This window comes from Netta rufina, assembly GCF_964035555.1.
Source record: "Netta rufina genome assembly, chromosome: 21".
Lineage (NCBI taxonomy): Eukaryota > Metazoa > Chordata > Aves > Anseriformes > Anatidae > Netta > Netta rufina.
Window position 1 is genome coordinate 4,094,247 of NC_140145.1, and position 27,433 is coordinate 4,121,679.

Below are 27,433 nucleotides of genomic sequence, written 5' to 3' on the forward strand. Positions count from 1 at the left end.
AACCAATATAAGTACAGGGTAAACACCTGCTCGGCCTACGCTGAGCTCTAACACAGTAAAGCTAGATTGGTAGGAGGAGCGAACCTGAGAAATTAAAAGCCTTCTAACAGTCCTGAGGTGTACTGACAACCTTTGCTTCTGTGCCTTATTCATACCCGAGAGCTGTGGCATTAACCATACTGCCCTACCTCACAAAGTGCTCTCTGCACAAATGAGTGAAAGACTGAAGGATCATCAGGCAATGCAATTACAGCAGCTACAGAGCCATCTTAAAATATAAACACAACCTTGAACTTAAACCACAAGCAGAATTTAAGCAGGAGCTCGAAGTTCTTGTCAAATCAATGTATCAACCCCAGTATCTTTATATCTAGAAACACTGAGCCGGATTGCTTTCTTGTTGATGTTTGCATAAGCAACAAATACAAGTCAAGGGAGTTTTCTATTGATGCCAGACTGATTGTATTTTTAGCTTAGTCAACAACCTGCCAAAAGACCTCGGGCAAGTCCTGTAATGGTTCTGTGCCCTAGTTTCCTTCTTTATCAAACAATAAGCAACAAGAAACCTCCCTCACAATGGGATTTCAAGGTATTTGAAAGGCTCTGTACGTCTCTGATGGCAGCATCAGCAAACATGCAAGGCTCTTTAGCAAACATGCAGACTACTTCAGACAAAAATCTAGTTGCTAACATCAGCCTGCTGATTTGTAAGACTTAGGAAGCACTATGGTAGGGAGAGAATGGAAAATGAAGGACACGAGGTGAAAAATCCCAGACAGTTTCCTCTTGAACAAGGTGGACTTAGTCCAAAAATTCTTTATACTTTCTTTTCCTCTCTTCTTTCCCAGAGGTTTTCTATTGTGTATGTGTTGAATGCTAGGTTTGCTGGAGTTAAGCCAAGGAGAGAGGTAGATGGCTGCCTTTGTGGTCAGGGGAGGGCGGGAAGAAAGGATTTCCTATTACAGAACAAAGCCAAGTTATTGATAACAGAATTTACTAATGTGCTATTAGGAAATGCTGACTGAGTTCTTTACATGTGAGGTTTTATGAAAATACTTAATATTTGGGGAAACTATTTGAACCTAGTAACGGTGTCCCTTATGGACAATGCCTCACCTTGGTGCTCAGGAAAAAGAAAAAGCAGATTTTTTTTTCTTTTTCTCTCACTTTCCTTTTCAGCAAGTTAAAAAAAAAAAAAAAAAAAAAAAAAAAAAGACAAACATAGAATAGGCTGAACTAGGGACTAGGCATTTAAATGAAGATGTGAACTTCAGGTTGTTCTTGCAAGCTGACAAACTGCTCTGGCCCCCAGAAGAGAAAGATGCTGTTCCAAGGTACACTCACCATTAGTATGTCTGCTGTGATAGCCCAGTTTGAAAACAGAAGAGTTTCTCCAATAAAAATGCAAATCTGTTGTAACAAAACACACAAAAAGGAGAAGATTTATTCACTTGACATTTAAGGGAAAAATAACCTGTCACAAACTTTCCTTTGTCGCTTATTTGTCTCAAACCCATTCAAAGGATTCTTCTGTACACAATCCACTTCTGGTTCATGTTGTGGTTATCCCGAGTACTAGAAACCTATAGATGTTTATCTGAGCCCTGAGAGGGTTGGCCTGCAGCTTCATTAGTATAAACTGTTTATGATCTACAGGACAGATAAATATAAGGCTGACACCTTTGGTAACAGATGAAGATGAGAAGCCAAACAGAAGCGACAGCCCTGGACTTCCATGCTGAAATCATTCTGTTTCCAAAGGTCAGTTAGAGAAGACAGAAAGCCCCAGCTCTCCAGAACAGTCCTTTTCTTCGCTAGGCACCAAGTTCTCTGATAAACTCTAGCAAACCAAATACCCACCACGTCCAAGATTCCTGCCCTCCCCTGCTAGTGTATTGTTGTCCTTTTTGAGGGGGACATAAGTCTAGCCACTATAACAAGTTTTATGTTGCTAATATCTAGGTGCACTTAAGACAGGACTTAAGTATGGGCTTCGCAACATCGCTGTCTTGTAGTGAGCTAAAACTCTTGACTCTGTGGAGACTGTCAACAAAATACATTAAAAGCCCTGCACCCTTTCCACCCCTGGCAGCCCTTCCTCACTTACTCCCATCCCCAGGCTGCCTTCTCTCTTGTGCTTGTACAATGGGGCCAAACTGGGATTTGTATCAGGAAACTGCCACGAGGCAAAGAATCTCTTTTTGAGGGGGAGGTGGTGGAAAAGGGGCTTGTTTTGCTTATTTTTAGCTCAAGTCAGTTCCCTGATGCAGTTCACTAAATGGTTCTGCAAACAGTTAGAGCAGTTGAAGAACTGGAAGTGATCACCAAGAGAAGAAACTAATTTAACCTGGTCATTAAAAGAAATGTTTATCAAACTGAGCCCAACAGAGTTAGGGTGACACAGTTTCAAGGGGAACACTGCCCACATCAGAAAACTTTTTCCCTGTATTTCAGTTGTCGACCCTTTGCTTTTATGCTGTAGGTTAACAATTTAACAAAGAAAAGTAGGGTCAACAGAACAACAAAAAAGGACATAAAATCTTCCAGACACACATTTCCATCTTCCTTTGTGTATTATGAAGAGCACACAGATGAAACACCACTTAAATAATCAGACTTGTAAGGATGACCCTCCCTGCTCCTCTCCAGTAAGGAGGCAAGCAAAAACCTTTACTGGACATTCCCCAAAGGTTGCTTTTTGCCCAGCTAACCCACCTCACCCCCAGTTTTTTGTTGTTGTTATATCTAGAGAGAAAACTTAGCAGCTATGGAGGTTTGGATTCAGGTAACCAAAGATTCTCCTTTTATTTACCATATGTTCAGCTTTTGTTATGTTGACTTGGGTACAATACATTGATGAAACAAAAGCAGCAAGAAATACACAACACACTTTGCTCTGAGGAAGCATTCAGATGGATGTCGTTTTGTGGTTCTCTTTGCAAGCTCTGACACTCACAGCCCCAACCCAGCCCCCGTTGCTTGCACAGGAGCAGTTTGGGGTGGGAGGAGGAACTCAGAGATCCGTGCCTATGGTTGGTCTGACGTGACTACAGCAGTCTCCTTTCCCACACCCTGCTCGAGATCGCCTATAGCCCTCCGACCACCATGTCACTGCCAGGAATAGACAGCTTTATTTAGCAACACTTACGCACTGACCTACAGAAAGCTTCTTCCTCTATTTGTTTCTAAAATTATTTTTGTTTCCCATACCTTCCTCCTCCCTATCCCCTCTTTCAGTGACTGGACCTGCTTCCTCTGTGATGGTGTCTGAGCCAGTTACAGCCCAGCTGCTGAGCTAGGAAGTCTTCTCTTTCCACTTTCCCACTGTCCACTGCTCTGCCTTGAGCTCGGCTGAACTGCCGAGCTAAGACAGACATAGCCAAAGAATGAAGGTGTCGACAGAAGTTAAGTGACGTGCAGCAAGGGCATCCCAGATCCCAGGTGGGCTCTCCTGACCTGCACTGAAATCTGCCCTATCACAGCTTTGCAGCCACTGTTGCTGGAGTTCTGCAGCTGGAGAGATTAAACCGAGCTTGGGAAAAGATGTTATCACACTCCTGAAAGCAGCATCGACATGCCCTGCCTGATCATAAAACACTGGAAACAGGCAACTGCTTGCCTTAAGGTTATATAAGTTACACACACACACAGAAGCTGTTACACACAGCAAGTAAAACTTGCCCTCTTCTGCACGAATTCAGCCTAAGTCCGATGAATCACTGAAATGTTACAAACTTCAGAGCACCAGACCTGAATTATTGAGCGCGCATTTCGCCCAACGCTTTTCCATGAAACATGTGCCTCATGTGGATACTGGTAAAAGAAAAAGAGGAACAAGAGGAAGATCAAAAAGTAGGACAAAAGATACTGACATTAAAAAAAGAGTCGGCTGCTAATGGGGATTTGTAAAAATGAGTTCATCCACCACAAAGGGCATATGAGGATATGCAGCATTTCTGCTGGAGAGAGGCTCTAGGGATGCTTACTGCAAATAGGGCAGCCTCCAGAACAGATCGATAGCTCCTGAAATGGTCATGGGTTTAACTCCTCACACACTTTTAGAACCATCATTTTACAGTGAGATTTCAGCTGCAGAGATAGATCTTCTGAATCCAGCTGTGTTGTATAATATCTCACCATCTCCTTTTGGTATCCAGTTGCTCATCTTTGATAAGCCGATAGAAGTTCAGTCCCCCTGAAGTCTTTCTGTTTATGTGATCAGAGTTAGCAAATTCTGATTCCAAAAAATGATAAGTAAAGTAGACTTCAGAGCTGTCACACCAGCAGCTCTCCCAGCAAGATCTAAGTAGGTTATAAACTCCCTCTATGGCTATTTGCAAAGCCTGTGTATCTGTCTACATCTTCATTATTTGAAGTTCTCTTTGAAATGGTGGCTAAGACTCCCACATGTACTCTTCAATTTGAAGCAAGCCTAACTCCATCCCAGTGTTGGGCAATATTGATGCCTCGGAAGCAGATAAGTCACCAACACCATGTCAACAGAAAGCTCCCTGGAGCTGACACTGAGATGCTGTAAAAACTCTATGGCAAGGGCTTAGCCTGGGAGCTGTTGTTTGTGCAAGATCATGAAATGTCTTTGAGGAATTGAAATGGATGCTGAAATTGAGGTACAACAGGAGCTTGGAACACTGTCAAAAGGAGGCAGAACATATCTCTCTAATCACCTGGAGACTGAAACCAGTCTAAAATACGCTGCTGAAATGTCTGAGCAGTATGATACAATGATGCTATCCAGCTAATGGGTTTCAAGAGGCAGGTTTGAAAACCAATATTTCAAAGAACACACATTTCAGAAGGAGTGAGACCGGAAGATATACAAATTGCTGCTTTAAGGAGCTGCAATACAACACACTAGAACACATGCTGCAAGGAAAACAGAGTAAGAACTGTTTGCACTATACAGCAAAGCAAGATAGTATAAAGACAGAAATACAAGTGTCTGGACAGCTAAATGATACAGAACGCTGTTTTATTTTGTCTTTCCAGCCACTCTACTGCTTCCAGTCATTTACTGGATTAATGTGAAAAGATGGGATAAACAAAGAAGTCTGTCTATCTGCTCCAAGGAGGAGGGACTGCTATGGAAAAGGAATAGAAGCTGCCCTCAGGGACCAAAACCACCTGCAAGACAGGACCGTGCAGGAGGAAGAACATATGCATGGGAGGGAAGGAAGACAGCAGAGAGCTGACAGCGTGTAAGGGGCAAGGTGGCCACACCTTAGGTCTTTTCAAAAAACAAACAAACAAGCCAAGCAATTCTTGGTCTCTTATGGACCTTTATGTTTGAGGCTAAACTCCAAGTCTAGCTATCTAAATGTTGGAAGTGATCATTTTAATGCTCTGAAACAAAGAGAGATCCAAATGCAGTAACTTCGCTTTTGGCATGGTATGATCAGTGACTGAAGTCTAAGGGCAGTCATGGTACAGAAGGTGGGGAAATACCACCATGCTGGGGAGCTGACTGGAACATTACTCTTGCTTTTCATGGTCATACAGAACTCAAGGATGAGTTTCAGGATGAAAGCTTTGTTTCAGGATGAGAGCCAGGATACAGCTATAAAGGAAGCTATCAGAGACGAGAAAAGCCACCCACAACTTGCACCTTATCCTTTCCAGAACAAGCTGTTATCGTGGATCTTGAGATAAGGAGGGTAACCTAATTATCATGTCGTCCATCAAATCTGGGGTTTCCAACTTCAGAGTCAGAGAACAAAGCCTGCTGCATTTTAGACCTATGAGACTTATAACAGGTGGTTTTAACTGTAGAGGCACTGCTACACCATGCAAGCCTGCAGAACAGGTCTCCCAGTGAAATAAAAGGAATTAAACACTCAAGTGTCTATATGATTGAAGTAACATTGAATGGTGTGGAAAAACAAGGGCTCATGTTTGAAACTTGCTTTGAAAAGTCAATTCAATTGATATATAGCACCACCATGGTAATACCTTGTGTTATGAGACATTGGTAGCTCCAAAATAGACCTGTTCTCTCAGTGCGGTTAGCACCTGTAACACTAAACACCATCAATAGCAGATGTTGTGTCACTTTTTTTTTTTTTTTTCTTATATAAAGTTGTAGTGAGTTGCTTATCCACAGATCTCTTAACTTCAGGTGATTTACAATCATTAATGATCCAAGGTAAGTTTGTAAGTTGAGAATCCTCATTTTGCAGAGGTAAAACAAATAACTTACCCCCACCACATCTAGAATCTATAAAGAGAGTTCAGATCTCTGATTCCCCATTTGGTACTTTAACTAGGCTCTCTTATCTACTTTACATGCAATACTTTTCTAGCAGCAGAGAAAGCATATTTAGGGCTACAGAGAGACAGTGTTACCTGCAACAAATGTACGCATCAGCCTAACAGCATCAGCAAATAGGTGTATATTCTTTATACCCCCTCCATATGCAGATATAGCTTCCAATGCACATCATTGACTCTTTATTAGATTTACTGCTCATGCATCATAAAATAAACTGTTTCTAAGACTGGTTAAATGATACCATCTATATTTATATATTTACACAATGCGGAATAGTCACATGGAAATATGGAAGCTAAAAAGCTGCTGTCTTGAGAATTAAAAAAAAAAAAAGAAGCAGAGAGAAAATGAGACCAATAACCACCTTTCATTGTACATTTTTTGAAAACAGTATTTCCAGCTTAGAAAGGGAGGACTTTCTGCATAAAGAGACTAAGCACCATAAATGAACATGTCTGTCATCAGGGCTGGCAAAGGAGAAAATCACAGGTCTGACTGCACAAAGAAGTGGAGGGGAGGGGCAGGCAGGGGGATCTGACAGATCTCTTCTTTTGGAGACAGCTGGAATAAAAGGAAGGCTAATGTTTTGCCAACCAGTAACACCCTCTTACAGGTTGTCCCAGGTGGTCATTTTTCTGCTGATCATTGAATCAAAGGTTAGCTGTAGGCCATGCCATGAGCCAGAGGTCCTGACACTTCCTGAATAGCCAGAGTAGGCATTCTTGGTTCTGTGTTCATGTTTTTAAACTTCCATTCTTTCTTCTTGTGTTCCCCTGTTGTGATGGCAGCTATTCAAATACCTAGAAAATAACCGTGGCTACGCTAGTGCTAGAAATACAGAGAAGTGAGGAATTGCAATAGATGGTTTGTTTGATTAACTGTAAACGAATTCTCATTGCTTGCTGAAGTGTGTGCTGCTGTGTGGAGACTAGGGTAGGCTTTTGGAAATTATCCCACTACTCAAACCATTTCAAGCTGTCCCTTCAAAAAGTTATCAAGCTTCCCTCTATTACACTGAAAGAGAACCTGAGAGCTGTTCAGTGTACTGGATTTCCACTCTTTCCTGAAAGCAAGACTAATACCTCATACCAGGTTATTATACATTATCTTGAGTTTTTCCTTCTCCCTTCACACTATTTGTCTGGAACTATCTGATGTCTTTTTATATCTTTAGGTTATAAATGCTCTGGTGGGACCATTGTTTAAATCTGCATTTGTGCAGCATCAAGTATTGTGTATTCCTGAGCTGTGACTAGAATTTCAGGTGCTATGGTAATAAAAAAAACAACAACAAATTGAACTTACATGTTAATTACTGTTGGTTTGCAGCAAGCTACTTAGTTATGGAAATTAATGGTACTTACAAGTAGCCAAAAGCGTGCCCACAGACAAGTTATATTGTAATTACAATTTGGTATCACTGCTGCTACAAAACCCTTATTGTAAGGGAAGCTGCCAATTTTCCTGTACCAAACCATTAGGCAAGAGCAATAGCATTATGGATAGAGGTACAGAGAGAACAACCCAAAGGCAGGGAACTGTGAGTTTCTATGCAAGAGCTAAATGCCCAGGTCTAAATTCTGATGACAGTAAGAGGGGATAAACAGTGAAACACATTTTCCTTCCAAGCACATCTATACAGTGCCAATATGCCAAGGGGAAAAATGAAGGACATTCAGAGTGGGAAAAACATCGAAGCCTTCCTGCAGGGGACAATGCACTCAATCTTCTAAGGTGTTTGGTAGACAGAAGACTGACATATGCAAAGGATTATACTTACATAGGCTCCCACAATGCTGCTCTTGGCAGCAACGAAGATCAGACAGATGAAGATGGCTGACCCCAGCATGCCAACAGCACAGACAAGAGGATCAGCTCGCTGGGTTTTTAAGCGGCACCATTTGGTTGCCCCAGCTCCTGTGATAACACCCAGGAAACCGGTGAAGCATGTGATTGCTCCAAAGATCAAGCTATTAAAAAAAAAAAAAAAAAGAGAGAGAGAGAGAGAGTCAGTTATTTTTCTGGATTTTTTCTCCAAAATGGAGATGACCTATGAACAAATTAGTAGGGTAAACTGGCTGATGAAAATCTGGATATTGGCTTTGCATGTTTAAAATAAAACAAATGAGCTACATCCTGAGTGTTTGTTTGTAGCACCCTTCCCCTGAAATTACGGAAAACAGCAGATAAAATTCATCCTTGTACAAGGGCATCGATCAACACACAGAGATGCAGAGGGCTCATACTGCTTCTTTGTGTGGAACTTAGCTCCCTACAAAGTGCATTGTATAGCTAATTATGTACAAAAAAACCTAAGTAATAACCTGCACAATGATCATGTAAGGGAAATCATGGACAGAGCAGGCACTTGGAAGCTTAGGGAAATGGAAACCTAACAAGACAACAAACACCAGCAATTTTCTAACTCCTTCCAGCCCATTTCAAAGAAGGCTGATTAGATTATTTTGCTGTTATAATACACATACAAAATGCATTTATTTAAATTCAAGAGCAGGAGCTGTCAAGGTTTCTCAGTATTGTATGTGCAGGACTCAGGCTACAGTCTTTGGCAACTACATGAAAGTAGCTCCGGGGTAGCTCAAAATATAGGTGTCATCAAGGAGTGGAAAACTTGTCTTTGTGAACAGCAGATGGGCAGTCTGACTGGAGCTGTATTTTCTGCTCACTGCATTTTTCAGAATAGAGCAAGGCTGCCCGCTGGGTGCTCTAGTCGATGGTACTCCAAACCACTAAGTAGTTTACCTGTGATGAGATTGTGTCAGCTAGAGCAAGAAGGCTTTCCTAATGTTATTCTTCCCTCAAAAGCTAAAAAGCAAAAGAGCTGGCAAAAGGCAGTTTTTCATATCTTTTATTCACCTGGAGAAATACATTTATTTTTTGTTAGCATTTTATGCTCTGTGCTATTATGGTAAAGCACAGAACAATGAATTACTTCTCACAGCATACGTGCTGCAAGCTACATTATATCACTGGCTCTGAAAAAACACACCACCATGTAACATCAAGCAATCCAAACCAAAGTCTCCCAGATCTTTGCACCATTCTTCAGCAAAACTCAGTATACACAGTAGTATACAGAGCGATGAAACACAGTGAAGTCCTCCCTCTCACAGAAATAAAAGCCTTTGGGGCCAGTTCCTGCAGCCTTTAGAGGAACCAGTCCAAGCCCTGAATTATAGCCACTACCTCGGCTACCCTGACACGCCAGCTGATTCCACTGCTATCATAGAAATCAGTATGGGTCTTAAGAAACCTCATACTCTCTCAGTTCTCCAACCATTTTTTGAGGCAAAGACAGCTGTCTTTTTTCTGCTTCTGTACAGTAGCCTGGGAACTAAGACTGAGCTGAGGTCATCACTTCTGCCTTGGTTTGACTTCATGCAATGAAGAAAAGAAGAGAAATAAAACCCAGTTTACAATCCCAGCATTTCCTATCATTGTTGCAAGGATCTACAGGAAATTACAGACATTCTAGTGACTTGACTCCACGGGACTTGCCTGTTTCCTCTGGTAAATAAGCCCCCACCCTCCCTCCCCCCTGTTTAAAGCAGTGGTGTATGAACCTCACCTATCTTTGGTGCCACAGGGCTGCGCATTGCAAGTCTCTGCAGTCTTCTGCACGACTTGTGCTCTGTAAAGGTAGAGAGGGATCCACATGCCGAGTGCCCCAGTGGCAAAAGAGACAGCTGAGGTGGCCAGTGAGGAGAACACATAGCTGCGGCTGTGGAGACACGAGAGGCAAAACCAAGAGAAGGGTTAGAAGGAAAACTGAAAGAGTGAGGGCACCAGGAGAGGACCCACTACTCACCTCCCTTTGCCAAGGGGCAGAGATAACACGAGGTACAAAGAAATGGAGAAGAAGAAGCAGGAAATATTTCTTCATATAAGACGTTCTATTGATAATAATGTGCTTAACTCTTCAGAGGTGCTTCAAAGGGATCACTTTTTTGGGACCCTTTCAGGAGACGATCAGTACTTAATCACTAAAATGTGATGTGTGAATTACAGCACTGTCACCATAATATCACCTGATTACCCGAATTACCAGCTCCACCTCTCCCTCCCCATCCAAGTTATTTCCAGGTTACTATATGCTTGCTACTTGGATAAACCACCAAAATAAGTAATATAAAAATACCAATAAATTAACCATCACCACTTTTCATAGCCCTTTGACACTGTGTGACAACACCAGGAAGACATCCTAGCCAGCAGTTCTAAGAATGAAGGACACCACAGGTTTTACATCAGAATTCCAAGGTAACACTGAATTTACACACACAAATATTTGCACATTCAAAGGCAAGCATTCTGGAAGCAAGTGCAGCTGTTTAAAAACTCAGAAGTGTGTGATCTTTTATGCAGATATACAAGCATCCAACCACATTCTATGCACATGCAGTCACATGTGGTTATATATATATTATATATACATATATATATTTAAATTTGCCATGTAGTGCAAGCTTTTGTGTATTTTCTCCTCTTAAATTGCTTTGGAATTGAACTCTCCACTCAGCAGAGTAGCTTTTTCAAGGAAGAAAATGGATATAAGGGACATATAAAAGGATATAAAAGGACATCTGAACAACAGTGGCACAACAATTAATACAGGAACACAGCAATTTCTACACTTCAAAAGCCTTAATTAGTCTGACATATGAGCCAAACAAAGCAGACTCTTAGATCTGAATCTTGGAAAAGTTAGAGCAAAAGATGGAATTCATCTTTGTCATCACAGTCAACATCCAGTGAAAACGTAACTGTGATTTTCTTTCCTAGGCCCACACACCGAATTTTCTGCAACTGTGCATGATGCCACTTTCCAACCCCACAGTGTTAAGTACAGGCCATTTGATGTTCACATTAAGCAGTAGAGGCAAAGCATACGTCAGCAGGGTGTTCTTACTTTCTTATCAGTGCCTTCATGTCTCTTAGCCATGAGGTCCGAGCCTTCAGCTGTCCCCCAAGTTGTTCAACATTTCCTCTTTTAGCAGCGGGTACAAATATCAAGATGAGTGTCCCTGTTATCATTCCTAGGAGTGGAGATACCTGTGAGAAAGGAACAGGAAAATAGCAGAGGAAGTCAGCAGTGTTTGATTTGACTAGTCAGTAAGAAACAGATTACATTAGTCTCATTTCAGCAACCCAGCTCTTTATGGCTATCCAGAATCTGTGAGCACACTGAGGCATCTGCTCCTTTCCTTCCTCCCTGTCATTCCTGGGACTCTCTTATCTCACTTCGCAAGCATGAAGCTTTGAGAATACTCTGAGGTAAGGCAGTCCATTTATTTGTGTAATTACAGTACCAAGATTCTGGGTGATGTTTAACTCTTTGGAAACCTGCACCCAACTGGGCTAAGAGACCAACTAATTTCTGGGAGAGTTTAAAAGCCTCTTATGGGCAATGAACCCAGGTGAAAGATTTCTGGATCTGGGGAGCATGTTGGTTTTGAAAATCCTTGCTTGACATGCAACCCTTTCTGTGGTCTTCCATCTAATCTGCAATGGTTTCTCATTTTCAGGCAGCTTTCAGTGATTACCTCAGTGTGCAGCAGACTAAGAAACAATGAAAATTCAAGCTGGAAGACAGAAAAATGACACATTCAAGACTTAGGTTTCCGAGTTTCCAATCCCTTCTGTCAATCACTAGACAAAAATGCAAACATTCTACAGTGTTTTACAAGCTATGAATGTGATTCTCGTTTTGACACTGAAATTCCATTATTGTTAGCATGGAAAATGGTTCTACTAGGAAAATAGAAACACGGACTTTCAGTGAACTATTATCTCTTCTGTACATGCCATTTTCAAAATAAAATTCCTGTTCCTAAAAATATGCTTCCAATAATAACCTGAAAATGGTCTTTACACATAGAGATATATTACATGCCCAAAGAAGACAAATCCAGAACTCTTCTAGGGAAGGTAATGGAAGACAAAAAAAATATTTTAGAACTGGAAAGCCAGGAGTGTTCCTCATCCAGGGACAAATGAAGCTCAATACAGTACTCTTATCACAGTTGAACAGAAGACATAGCACTGTTAAACAAAACAAACAAACAAAGGAAATGCTGGTATTTTCTAGAGCCATACAATTTCAAGTCTCTGATTTTTATCTGGAGGCTTACTCCCCTGACAGGATAATATCTGTTGATACTCAGCAATGTTACAGCAAAACACTGACATTAGTGCTAGATCCAGAGACAAAGTTGCCCCTAGCCAAAGTGCCCTTCTGCCTTCTTCAGCCCACTGAGTATTCCTGACCTCCTCCAGAGCTGGAGGCCACAGGGCATCACAGAGGGAAGCATCACGTTGGCAAATCTAGTACATCTTGCAGGAGTACAACGATTGCCAAAAGAACAGAGGCTCCTTTATGCTGATGTCTGGAAGCTTTCGACATGTGCTGTTTGACTAACAAAACTAAGCAATCCTGTCCTAAGAAACACTCACGGAAGTATGGAGCTTGTCTTACAGATTCCCACAGTTTCACACAGTCAGGGAATCGTGCATCCATGTGTCATTTACGGTGGAAATCAAGATCCCATAAGGGGTACAGCCTTGCAGACTGTCTGGATTTCTCAGGATAACTATGGAGACTTCAACCAAACAGAAAGGCACTAGTGATGATTTCTTTGTATAAACTAATTATTTGGATTTTACAGATAGAAGAGTGGTCCAAGATAAATCATTAAATCATACAACCATAGAATATCCTGAGTTGGAAGGGACCCACAAGGATCATGAAGTCCAACTCCTGGGTCTGCAACAGACCACCCGAAAATCAGACAATATGACTGGGAGAAGGGGCTTTGGAGTTTCTCTTCCCTTGTGTTAACCTTTGCTCAAAAGTTCATATTACCCTTAAAGCATTTCTGCTATTGAATGAGGCAAGCACTCTCTTGGTCTGAAGCTTTAGGTTATTAAACCTAATTCTTTTCATTTCAGGTTGACAGATGGAAACTCTCCTAGGTGCAAATGAACTGTTCACAGTGACTTTCCTGGCTTTTCTTACCTTTGCTGGACAGGCAATTGTCCGTGCCACAGAAAGGAACATTCACTTGAGATGGGAACCCACATATTTCATCACCTGCTGTTACAAATGGGGTTGGCCTGGGCTATATGAGATTCATTGTCCTCATGAAGTGCCAAAGCTAGAGAATGCAACTCACTGGGGCACATGCCACCCAGACTGACAAAGGTCAGAAAACAGTTCTGCTGGGCTGCTTCCTGCCAGCTCTTTCAAGACATCTTTGTGTGCAGGATTTGTTTGTGCGTATGTGATTGGAATGTATTATCTTTTCAACACGTTTATCAAGGTCCCAAGAGGTTAAAGTAGAAGGAAACCGACTGTCTCAGGGCAGAAAAACAAGCGGAAACTGGAACAAAGTGTTTTTTCCTCAAAGCAGGAAGCCATTCTCAGAGTTTCTTGACAGCAAGGGCCTGAAAGACTGTGGAGTTGATTTAAGGCCAATGCCTCATCTTCCCAAACTCATCAAGAAACCATGGTTGACTGATAATAAAGTGATCGGAAAATTCTTGCTCCCAAGCAGGGAGAAAAACAAGTACAATGAGCCAAAACCACATACCTTTCCAATTTGCTTAGAGAATGCATCTGCTATGCACTTAATATCCACAGGCGTTAATCTCCAATCCTTTACCGTCTCTATATAACAGTGTATATAATAACAGGTTGGGGATTTGTGTGATAGAACTCTTCTAACACTGATCAACTGATACAGCTGTTATTAAGATGTTATTAAAACTGATATATAAGACTCAGTAAAGTTTCCTATGAACTGGCCCAAAGCCAGGCTAGTGCTTATTGAAGGTGAATTCAGAGTGTTCACAATGTGCAATTTTACAGAGGAAAAATAAACAAAAATATATACTTTGAAAAGAAAAAAAAAAAGCATTTTTAGGAACATTTTGAATTTCAAGCTATCTTTATCATTGAAGAGCTGAAGGATTTGGAAAAAAAAAAATCCCAACAAGCACTTTTTGCTTGTGGAATAGTCAACGTTATAAGCTCAAAAATGGAAACCTGCATGTGAATGTCACACCAAGAGACTGGCTTACCCGCAATGCCCAGTGCCAGTCTCCAGCAACTTGCTTCACACTTGATCCAGTGATGTATCCCAAGCCACTGAAAGTGATGAAAGGATGAGAATAGGTCTGAGTTTTAATAGAGTACCACAATCACAGCTGTTCTTAAGCAAAGATAAAAACAGTCAAAATCAATTGTGTGTTCCAGTCTCTTCTAGTTCTTCAGGGAAGAAACATGGGGGATGAAGAGGATAGCAGCTAATATGTAACTCTTCCCAGCACTGTTGGTCTAAAAATGCTGAAATCCAATGGAATATTGGACACTGATCTCAAGTTCATAGCTGACCTTTCAATCCACAGTGGATGGACCTCAAATTAATTGAAGCACCAATTCAGAACAAATATAATAGTATTCAAATTGATAGCTTAGTTTAATAATGCTCCAAGAAAGTCAGTTAAAATATTTTGTTTCCATTCCCACCCAATTTCTGTAAAAAAATAAATAAATCCTTCCCGCTAGTTCCCAAAAGTCACACGTGAACGAGTAACAGGGCTAGAAAAAATAATTCAATTCCTGCAACTAATTAGTCACTTCTGACAATATTTTCCTGTCTAAATTGTTCCAACCAAAGACAGAACAACTATCATCTTTAGCAACTCAAGATTTGTGTGAGCTAACTTTAAAAGAAAAGCCAAAAGCAGATGAAAAAAGCATTATGTTACCTACCTGCCAAGAGGAATTGCAAAGTAGAAAACAGACAGCATAAGGGTCCTTGTGTTTTTGGTGAAAAGGTCTCCGATGATGGTTGGAGCAATAGTGGAGTAACTTGCTTCGCCGATGCCAACCAAACCTCGTGAGAGCACAAGAAGCCAGAAATACTGCAAAAAGAAATAAAACACCTTAGCAAGCGTCGCTTTATATTTTTGAATTCAGGATGGACAACAGTGAAAGCTGCCCAGCTAGGGAAATATAAACACATGTGAATGGAAAGTGGTAACATTGTATGCATTTATTTTTTAAAACCTCAGATTCTTTTTATTTATCTCTTGCTGGGGATAAAAGGGACCATATATTTTTTGTGAAGATTTATAGGCATGAAAGAAAAGTAGCAATAATACCATATTGCACTCAATATGATTTTCTAAGACAGCAAGACCCTCAATTTATTTTCAGCATGTTAAATCTAATTGCCAGCAACAGTGCACTGACAGAGGGAGATTTTGGGAGGTGGCTGAGTATAACAAATCCTGCTTCTGGGATCCAGGGAAAGTAATACCTGCCGAGCGCAACCACAGCCTCCCCGGCATGCCAAGGGACGAGTTAAGACTGGTGAAATTCTGGAGGCTCTTCAAAGCTGCGCAGGAGTTGAACCCGCAATCTCCCAAACTCTTGATTTTCTCCATGATTAGAAGATACTGAATAAGGGAGGATTTCCAAAGGTGCTAAGCACCGACCTCTCTGCTTTCCTTGAAAAAAGCATAAATCTCCCCCTTGCAGCAGGAAGACAGACTAAGCCACAGCTGAACACTTCTGAGAAAGCTCAGGTTACAGTCTGAGCCGAGATGCACAGAGTTATGAAGAGATAAGACTTGAGATTTACTGTGAGCCACCTGAACACATGAACATCCGCGTGCTCAGCAACTATTACCACCAGATGAAAGATTCAGAGCCACACAAGGCAACTGAGCAGGTTACAAAAGCATTAAGCTGCCCAAAGAATGATGTGCCCTTCCAAGTAAATGGTAACTGAACAGAACAAGGAGAGGGGCTTCACATTCAGCACGACACAGCCTGAGGTGGATGAAAAGGAATTATTCATCTAATAGAATTTTTTTCATGGGCTGTTACCGTGTTTTAGCCAACATTTTTGTAAAGTGCAAGGACCTGATTTTCAAGCCAACCTTTTCTGGTACACCTGCAATTTTCTGGGTGCTGCTGTGTGAAGGCATAAGGCACAGTACTTTGATGCCAAAATGCTTGATACATCAGCACGATCAAGTTCTTAGACATCTGAGCAACCTGAGCTACACCCAGAAGTAATTGCAGGTGCAGCAATTAAACACCACTCAACTGCAGAAAACTGTATGTGCATGGAACCTTTTTCTACAAATGTAGCCTCTACAAATCCTAAGTTTACTGTTATTATTCTATAGATCATTTGTGAAGAACAGCAGGGAATGTGATATGTCCTTAAACATGAAAATACTTTAAGAATAACGAGCAATTACAGCGGAGTTGCAGGAAAATGACTGATTTCATGCCCTACAGCAAAACCTAAGCCAGAATACAGGTCTTTCATTCACAAAGATGGAAAATGCCATGCAAACATCAAGACACACACCTCAGTCATAAAGCAGACAAAACTTTACCACCAGCATATTTTCATTGTCTTCTGTACCGCAATCCCCTAGCTGAAAAATATTTCTTGAAAATTCCTGTAGCCACATAAAACAAATACTTTTGTGAACTCTTCACTTCCTCTTATTTTGATGTAAATCTTGCATCGATACCTATTTTCTGAGTGTGTACAAGTTCCTTGTTTGCTGGGAGGGCGTTTGCGGTGCTGCTGTCATTCATCTAACTCCCATAAGCGGCACATACGTAACAGAGATGTGTGGGTGTATGCAGAAAGGGCAATACTGTGACTCAAGTTTTTAATTTATGCCAGTTGCCCAATGCTAAACCACTCCACATTACTACGGGAGTATGCTGACAATGATTGCTGCACAGGTACCCAATGTATTTGGAATGAGCAACAGTATTTATAACATACCGAATGACTTAGTCATGCAGAATTAGAAAGCAGGGGAATTGGAGGCTGATTTTGGTTTCGTAAGAGGTTAAGTCTTGGATCACAGAGAGTGTGACAGACAAAACAGTCATCTGTCCATTTTGGCATGAGTATATGATGGTTACACCTGTAGAATGACAAATTTGCAAATGCACTGGATGTTCCTCAAATTTGAAATACCTACATAAAAATGCCCCAGGTTTGTGCTTACCAGCCAGGAATCACTCCCTGATTAAACTGGACAGGGATTTCCTCCAAATAACGTTGTTATAAGCTTCCTGTCAAACACTGCTTAAAGCAGGAAAATTGTGGGAAAAATTCTAATAGTGGTAAAGAGTGACTTGGTTCCACCTATACTATTGAATCAGAATCCTCATACAATGAAATCATCTGCAACAAGTAATATACTTGTTCCTCTCCCCTAGTTCCTCCTCGATTCCTCCTCTCTGGCTTATCCCTTGCTTACACACTCCAAATATCTACTTACTATTTTAAATATATTCTCTGAAGAAAAGGTATAAAGGTATCCAAATTTACATCATGAGATTCTGACTTCAGATGGTAATGTCAGCAATCTGATAAAAACAAAATGTGCATAAAGACATAAATGCTATTTCCATTCTGAAATTATATATTCAGCACTATGGATAATACAGCTATTTAGGTGTAATGACAAGGCACAACATTAAAAATCTACAACAATACCAGGGAATTATAATTTATCATGTTGTGCCTTGTTTTAGAGCTCTGTAAGATTGCAAAGCTAGTGCCTGTTCTAATCTTTCTGAAACATCTCTGGATATTTGCTAGCACACTTTCTCTTGGTACCTATACAAAAAAAATATGCAATAATTTCAGTAAGCTAGAGCCTTCAATCTTCCATCTCTAATAACAGTTAGTGGAACATATGTTTTGTCATCTCTGAACAGGGACTGCTGGGTACCTGCCCCCAAGATAAAAAAAAAAAACAAAACAGTCCTCTCAGAGAGAGGCCTAATCTTTTCATTTTTCATATAGGAAAAAAAAATACAAACAACAAAATGACTCAAAAATTCTTACGCGTGGTATATCCACGGATATACCATGAACCACTTAGAAACGGATCCCAAAACCACTATGCATGCAATGTAGACAACTGCTATTTTATGTGTGTATTTATATACACATACACCCATACGCACATGTTTTTCTCTCTCTTTGTATGTGAATATTACAATCGACATAAACAAATGGGAATGACAGATATTACTCATACACAGGAAGCTCCATTCTCCTCCATAGCCGGAGCAGGACACTTCTACCATTTCCTCTACACTACATTTTCCCCCAAGTACTTTATCATCTTTGCCTACCCCAGGACTCTCAGCAATTTAGTGAGACAAAAAGGGCTGACACCAGCCAAATTCTTCTCTACAGTATCTGCCCTTAAGAGCAACAGAGGCAGCTAAGAGAGGGAACCGGTAAATGAATTTCACTGTTCCCCAAGCAGAAATTGGTATATATTAAGAAGCTTATTCTTTTCTGCATTGCTTTGGAGCTGTTCTGTAATTTGTTCATCTGAGCAAATACTTCTCACTCTGGCAGGAAAATTGAAAAAGACTTAGTGCGCTTTCAGCACCTGAGCTTATTCCATTTCTGAAGGTTACGACCAGCAGCTTCAAGACTTCAGTGTCTTTTTCTCTGGGTCATCACTAGCAACTGAAGGTTTTCGAAACAGAGTTATTACAGCAAACAATCTATTTATGCCTTTCATTTTTGCTAACAGTCATGTCAAAGATGTCTGCATCTCTTTGAGAGCTGCCAACAACTCCTGGTTTGTAAAGATGCAATGGTTTTCTTTGAACGGGCTGTATAGCAGTAATACACTTCCCTGCCTGTGCTTCAGCTGAAAGTGTTGCAGAGAGCGTCACAGACACTGCCATGCTGCAGCAGGGCTCCTAGGTACCAGCTCTGACCTCCGGCATGGATGTGGACAGCTGGAGAGGGGTTGTGGTCGGGACATCTAATCCATACCATGCAACTGCTATGAGCTCTGGGGGCAATTTAGGATGCAAAGGTGCTCTGAGTCTCTTTCGCCAACTTGTATATGCCACAAAACCACCAATTTACGGAAAGAATCATGGCTGACAGAGAATCTGAACTGCCACAGTCTTCCTGGGAATCCCCCTTCATGAGAGACCAGCACCAGAAACTAGTGCACAGAGAAAGCCCTCATGCATGTTTATCTGAGGTAGATAAGGTCAGTGGACCTGCTCTTCTTCACGTCTCTTAACCACATGGAAGGAAAAACATGCCCTAGCTCTAAGCTGAAGAATTTACTACTTTGTAATTTGAAAACTAGCAAACCAAAACAAAAAAGAAACCCAATCCTCCAAAACAGATAAGAGTTTTTGAAGGGATACAAATCCTCATGCCTCAGGGCATCAGCCGATCACTGAACTGGTGTGGCCTCATCTCAAGTACTGAGTGCAGTTCTGTGCACCACAATATAAGGACATAAGAAGAACATTAGAGAATGTCCAAAGGAGGGCAACAAAGACGGTGAATGGTCTAGAGGGCAAGATGCATGAGGAGCAGCTAAAGTCACCCATATTGCTCAGTCCATAGCAGGGCCGGCCGAGGGGAGGCCTCATGGCGGCCTACAGCTCCCTCACGAGGGGAGCGGAGGGGCAGGCGCTGAGCTCTGCTCTCTGGGGACAGCGACACAACCCGAGGGGATGGCATGGAGCTGGGACAGGGGAGGGTCAGGCTGGGGGTTAGGGAAAAGTTCTGCACCCAGTGGTGGTTGGACACTGGGACAGGCTGCCCAGGGATGTGGTCACAGCACTGAGCTTGCCAGAGTTCAAGGAGCATTTGGACAAGGCTCTCAGACGTAGGGGTTATCAGGTCTGATATTTTGGGTGGTCCTGTGTGGAGCCAGGAGTTGGACTCGATTATCTTTGTAGATCCCTTCCATCTCAAGATATTCTGTGGTTTATGGTTCCAGTAGAGATGCACTGCCTGAAAACTTCTGGATTTCTTAAACTATCAGCAAGCTGCACACAACAACAGCAATAGCTGATGGGGTCAGATGGACCTGGTCTAACTACTGCTGCCAATGATACTAGCCCACAGGGAGCTATAGGCCAGACGTGATCCCTCCAGGATTTTCATCTGAAAAAAGCTTTCATCATTTGCATGAAATATTTATAATACGCCAAAAGAGAGATCATATATTTTCTCTGAAAAGTATGACATGGTTTATACTCACATTTTCATATTGGCTTTACTCTCAATCTCATGCACGCATCAATATTTGATGGCATAGGACACATGACTAGCTTTAATCATGTTTGGACAAACCTCCTAATTATACATTTATCCTAGTTGCACAGACCATTGAATGAGTAATACAAGTCTTAATAGGTCTAATTGCAGCTTTAACTTCTTTCTCTTTTTTAATTAGTTAACAAAAGGAATTAAGCCACAGTTCTCTAAAAGATTAGCTGTAAGTGATAAACCTATAAGCTGCCAAATATGTGTACAACTCTGAACCACCAGATTTACTGTCTAAAGAATCACATGATCCTTAAGCTTTAGTTATTAAGCATTTGCATTTGCATGTGAAGTAGCTTGTAAGGGTCTCTAAAACAAGCTCAATACATGCTTCATTTAGATTAGGGCTACATGAACTGGTAAAATCACACAGATATAGCTAATGTAGAGTAAATTACTAGTCTGAATGCACAGCACCAGTGCAAGCTATGTTTTGAACCAATGCTGCTGGTCTAAAAGACGGCTCTGTTATACAGCATCTGCACCCTTCTCATTACAAGGATATTGAGTTAACCTCCTACAGATCTACATTTAACTTTTCTAAAAGAAGGCTCAGGACCATGGAATTCCATATTTGAACTACTTAGGCTTGCAATAATTTTTTATTTTATTTTATTTTATATAAACATTATGCAACAAACAAGGGTTTGCATCCTTGGAAAGAAGACATGCGTAGAGAAAGCAATCCATGCCAACATGCCAGGAAGACTGCTACATAAAGTCTAGAATCGATGTGTGGAAACTAAGGAGAAAGCATCAGGATTGATTTAATTTCTGTGTATTTCTAGAGGAAACTCCATTGAACTGTACTGTAGTTATACTCTTGCATTTCTGTGGCTGGCAGCGTGTTGCACTGACAATATCCAGCGTACCACAGCAGTCCCAAGTGATCAGTTAGACCAACTGAAGACAGATAATTGATATATTATATCTGATATATGTATATATATATGATATAGTATATCTGATGTACTTCAGGAGTCAGCTGCCCGAAGTAAAGCCCAAGGAGCTCAAAAGAATATTCAAGGGCTGGACAACTGTGGTCGCTTTTGACAGACAGCTGCATTTACATGCAAACATTTGCCCTGGTCACACAAACACCATTTGTTGCATTTCATTACGTTTTCCTAGCCCTATCAGCATTTTGCAGGGATCTAAGTGGTTAAAGATGACACACCACACCCTTTACCACAGGTACACAAAGCTGTGCCATTAATCATGATGCAAACCAAAACAGGAGTATGCCTCTGAGTATCGGTATTGTGACTAAGAGCATTGGCTCCTCTAAACTCACAGTTTAAATTCCAGCTCATTAGCTGAGAATCACTAGAAGAGCTGAGCAATGGAATGAAATTACAAATGCAGGTGAGATATTTGTTTAGACACCAAGCATTTCTTTTAGTCTTCCCAGCAATGATGGAGCCACCTTTAAGAAGCTGAAAGTTTCCAAGTCAGAAAGGAACATTCACATGTCACGAAAGACAAGTTGGCATTAAATGATGATGTTGATGTTTTAAATTCCATTCCGTATCTCAGGAGGATGGCAAAGGTTACAGCAGAATAGATAAGCCTAAATACATCTCCCAGCTCTGTGCACTCCCAAAGCTTTATACATCTTGAATACATCTAACAAAGGCATTGGCTTTCCATGTTGGATGCAAGTCCTGGGTTCACACACTGAATAGCAATGGTGTGTCACATCTAGATACAGACCACAAAATCCTACCTCTTACCTTGTTGTGTGAATGGTCCTAACTGTCCTTCAATTAAAAGAGAATCAAACTTATGAAAAGCTAGAGAGGGGATATATATTCAGCATTTGTGAGTCTCCCTGTGCCAGTCCTGAAGACCATGTCTTTCTGTCAAGTGCAGCCTAGACTTTTAAGCAACTGAATATTCATGCCAAATTTTGGCCATTTGGTTTCTTACTGTCAGGGAAATCTTTGTGCAAGAATGAGGGAAGACAAATATCTGCCTTCATCTACAAGTATTCCTAACTAATCAGTCATGAAGATTGCCATCAGAGAAAACAAGATATATAAAACCATGGGAGCAGAACTGTTCACTAGATGTTTTGTTGGTAGATATTTTCCTTCTGCTTCAATAGGTTGGGTAAGCATTGTTTTCAGGATTTCCCACAACTGAAAGGAGCCGCTTTATGTTTAGTCTGTGTGGCATGGAAATGGCCTAGCCATGGTGCATGCTTGTGTGGAGCCTGGTTGGCAACAGGCTGTTGAAATATCAGCTCTGATGTAATGGTGTGAGCTGCTAGCACTCAGCTGTCCATTATTTTAGTATTTTTAATAGAGAGATAGAAGTGCACTTAGAGGTTCATAGTACAGCTATCTGTCTTGCTAGCTGTAAACAACTCTTCTCACCTCCACCGTGACTTTCTTCCTTTAACAGAAATGAGTGGTGCTGGTAGGGAAGCTTGGGGAGATTCACTGCAGTTGCCAGTTCTTTTGCTGTTTGGTCCACTGCAGAGAAGCAAGTGGGCTTAGACCCCTCTTTTTTCCCCCTGTAGTGCATGTCATCACTTACACATAACCACTTTTCCCTCCCCATCTCTTTATAACCACAACTGCCTTGTAAGTCACTGCTGCACACAACATCTCCTGTACCTTGTATCACTATTGGATTTAAGTTCTATGGTTGCCTCCTTTCAAACTGAACTCTTGAAGCCAAGTCCATCTTTCCTCATCATTTTCACACCGTTCTCCTTTGCCCGCACATCACAGAATCAAAGTATGGTTGAGGTTGGAAGGAACAAGCCTCTACAGGTCACCTAATCCAAGTCCCCTGCTCAAAGTCACAACAGGTAGCTCAGGATCGTGTCTTGAATATCTCCAAGGATGGAGAAGCTACAGCCTCTCTGGACAACCTGTTATAGTATTTTACCATCTTCACAGTAAAAATGTTTCTTCTTATCTTTAAATGGAATTTTCTTATTTCAGCTTATGCCTATTGCCTCATCTTTCCTCTGGGCATCATTGAGAAGGGTCTTGCTCCACCCTTACTGCCCTCTGAAAGGTATTGATACACATTGATAGGATCCCCCTGAACCTTTTCTCCTCCATATCTGAGGCCAGATGACATCCTGAAAAGGCTTACAAGAACATTTGGCCTTACACTGTCTCCAGCTGCAGGCCTCAACAAGATAGAACTGGGAGGCCATACAGCCCTGTCCTCATCCTGTGCTTCACATCCTATTCAGCATTTCTCACTGCAGCTCTGGGTTGGATTGAGTCTTTGATAAAAAGCTCTGAAATTAAAGCAACGCAGCAGGCTGAGACTGAGCCTCCCCAGGGAGCTATGCATTCCTCAGTATTGTTTGATGACATGGAAAAGACAGCAAGAATTTGTAAAGCTGCTTTTCAGAGGATGAAGGCTATTCAAAGCTTCGTAAAGCAGATTTTAGGTACAGAAATAAAGGTCCTCTAGGTCTTTCCAAACACACTTGATGTCAAGAGTATACATTGGCTCAGGTTCATGCCAAAATTGTTCTTGGGGCTTTCCACTGCCTCCCTGAACAGCATCTCCATCAGCCAAGCTTACTGTGAGAAGAACCCTCCAGTAGTTGAATGTCCTGGCCTGAAAGCTCAAGTACCCCTGCACACATCAGAGCTTGACCAAGCAGTTTGCCTGGTTTGAAGTGAAGGACATGACCCATTACATGGCACACTGGACAGTGAACAGTAATAACAGAGCAACAAGTTAGCTTTTCTGAAACATCACTACAGGCTCTCTAGGGCTAGGAGCACAGTTCTGGAGGAAGGATGCCACCTTAGCAAAGGTAAGCTGTTCAAATTCTCACATCCATAGGGCAGACAACATCTTATCTACTACGTCTCTGTCGCCTTCACCCCAAGCAGGCTTTTCTTCACTTGGCTTCCCTGAGATCTTCTTGGGCACAGGAAGTGTACAAGTTTAAATATTCGTGTCCAATGAAGGACGCTTATCGTACCCAAAGGTCTTCCCCTGAATTCTCCAGAGCAGGTTACTTTCAGGTTAAACACTGAAGTGAAAATGCTCTCAGCCTTCCTTCAAGTATCCAACCTGCTTCTCCAGATAGATAGGCAAAGCAAATAAATGTATTAGAGAATATGCTCATTTAATTCACACCTGCTTATTATATGGTGGCTGGAGGTTACAAGCATGTTACAGGTGAGACCAGTAAACCATACCAAGACCAGTACACCATACCAAGATGCAAGCTGCTGAGTTACTGAAACCTCAGCACACTTGTTCAGTCATTTACTCAAGCATTAATTTATAACCCTTTGAATTAGGATGGATTTACACTACAGTTTCTAAAGCAAATCTGATTCTTCTATTGCATCCAACTACACTGTGTCAAACACTTCAAAACTTTGGCTCATTTTGGATGCATTCAGTGGCCTACCAACTTTTAACTCTAAGCTCCTCACCTTTGAACAATTTCCTTCTGGGAAAATTCATCTGGTATTCAGAGCCCCCCAAGGAGTACAAGAGAGACTACAGCAAGGAGAAAGAGAACTAAATACATATTTATACATAGAATTTAGCAAGGGAGATGAAACAAAGTCCACTCACCTTTCCTTTGATTGTCTCTAGTATTTGTTAATGGCTTTAGTTCTCCCAGGTGGCCTGTTCAGGCACACTTAATTGAATGTGGAGAGTTTTATTTGGAAATCTACTTGAGATACTGGCTGATTAAAGTGATCTTATATTATGAGATTTATATTATCATTTAGTATGTAAGATTAACCAATAAAGACTATAAGATGCTACTTTTTCACTTCTCATGCACTTCAATCAGCAACTAAAGTGTTTAACAACTGGATACCTACAGATAGGCTCTAAAGTGAAGCATCTAATTAAGCACTCTGGAGAAAAAAACAAAAACAAAAATACCCTGAAAGTAGCAAGACTCCCATGGTGCTTCCCAGAGCCAGCAGGGAGCTGCTGTGTGCTCCACACATACAAAAATCGGGGCCAAGGTTTTCTTAGTTCCTCTGAAATCCAGCTTCCCATCACTGGCCTCTCTTCAAACCTGTGGCAGTCCCAAGAGACTTTTCTATTACTTTTCAGTCATTTTGGGGCAGGAAAAGAAAAGGAAGAGGAAGAGGAAGAGGAAGAGGAAGAGGAAGAGGAAGAGGAAGAGAAAAAGAAAAAGAAAAAGAAAAAGAAAAAGAAAAAGAAAAAGAAAAAGAAAAAGAAAAAGAAAAAGAAAAAGAAAAAAAAGAAAAAGAAAAAGAAAAAGAAAAAGAAAAAGAAAAAGAAAAAGAAAAAGAAAAAGAAAAAGAAAAAGAAAAAGAAAAAGAAAAAGAAAAAGAAAAAGAAAAAGAAAAAGAAAAAAAAAGAAAAAGAAAAGGCCTAATTTGCATTCTCTATCTAATTAAGTAATGTAATTACAAGATACTGGGTGATGAAGCATCACCACCAGGCCAGGACAAAAGCCTCAGTTAAGACAAAGCTGGATTTCAGCTTTCTAATTGAAGGGCTTTTCATCTGATTGACCTGACTTGGTAAAAACATTACATGACACTCAAATGTTGGGATTTATGTTCTTCTGAATTTAGTCTTGGTCATTAATATTGGTCATTAAAGATGGGGGTCTGGAATGTAACTGGAAGGAATGTAACAGAGCAGCTTGCTTATGCACCAGAACACTGTCTGGTGGAGTGCTACATGCACAGCTGCTTATAAAATAGACCTTAAAGAAAAAGGTTGATGTTTTCAAATAAATCACAGGGATCGTAAAGTGTCCCATGTTGCCAGTGCTTGCTAGGACACTGAGTTAAAGCACTTCTTTTCATCCTTGTGGATCTGGTGTCAGACAAAAAAGGAGCCTGTAACATTTCAGATGGCTGAAATAGTGGTCATTTATCCGTGTTACAGCACCATTACACACACTTTGGCCAGAATGTATCTTCCAAAAGTGCTCCCCTGAGAAAAGTTAGTGGTTCTGGGTCGGAAACAAACTGTTGTTTCTTGTTCCAAATCTGTCATGCGGGACACACTTAGTGGTGCTTGCAACAAATATCTCCAGCATTAGCCATTATCACCGTTCCCTCACCAGGACGTGCCAAGGCAACCATAACGTAATCACAAAGATTGGGAGAACCACAGCAGAGTTTTGCAACTGTGGAAACCATGCAAGGCTCTTGACAGCCAATCTTTCAGATAACAGTAGCTGGAGTATCACCTGGAATACACAACATTGAAGAGTATTCACAGGCAGCAACAGGCTGGCGTGTTCCAGCCACGGGATGAGTCATGAGCAGAGACTGAATCCAGGCAACCCGGCTGTAAACAAATAGCAGGTTTTTTTTTCAGAATAAAAACTTACAGGCAGTGGAACACAACGCTAACAACATCTCCACCTTCTTTGATGCTTATAGAAACTTATGAGATCTAACCACATGAACCTGATGGGCTGTCTTGGCTCAATCATGCTTTGCTTTGGTTTGGATCAATTTTTAAATTGAAATTTAATCAAATTTCTTGGAGAGCAGAACCCCATGTTTCTCTCCCTGAGACAACTGCAAAAACTATGATTTCTCAGCACCCTTTGAAAAAAGCATCAGCCAACTGACTGGGACACCCAGGTGTGAAAGTTTTGTACTAATTATATGTATTTTAGAATGACTTTTAATAGTCAATAAAGGATACACTGGAATGGAATAACTCAAGGTTTAAATAAAATTACCTCAAAGAAAGCTACAGCCCCAGCAACTTGGTTGTTTCACCGATTCTTAGCATATTTTCCTTTGTACACAATATAGGCTTAAGTACACCAGCACGGCAGATCTTGTAGGCAACTTTGCTGAAAAAACATTGGAATCATTCCAGACTCTAAAGCGAATTTTATTTCTTGCTTTCTGTTCTCACACTTCTCTGGCTTGCTGACTCAGCCAGGATCCGGGAGCACCCGAGCACTGTGAGAAAGGCCGACCTTACGATATGCTTGGCTTACATCTGACTGACGTCT

The 27,433-nt window shown here is 41.1% G+C and overlaps 1 protein-coding gene across 1 annotated transcript in view; it reads right to left on the bottom strand.

Annotated features, from left to right (window-relative positions):
- SPNS2 (SPNS lysolipid transporter 2, sphingosine-1-phosphate) overlaps window positions 1–27,433 on the bottom strand; it is a gene marked incomplete at both ends in the record, with an annotated part of 132,290 nt that overhangs the window by 34,701 nt on the left and 70,156 nt on the right. Inside the window, 6 exons of the mRNA XM_084299649.1 lie at window positions 1,345–1,410; window positions 8,067–8,256; window positions 9,876–10,028; window positions 11,217–11,359; window positions 14,387–14,453; window positions 15,081–15,232. Of these exons, the coding sequence (XP_084155775.1) occupies window positions 1,345–1,410; window positions 8,067–8,256; window positions 9,876–10,028; window positions 11,217–11,359; window positions 14,387–14,453; window positions 15,081–15,232 (771 nt within the window). The remainder of the gene's footprint in view (window positions 1–1,344; window positions 1,411–8,066; window positions 8,257–9,875; window positions 10,029–11,216; window positions 11,360–14,386; window positions 14,454–15,080; window positions 15,233–27,433) is intronic.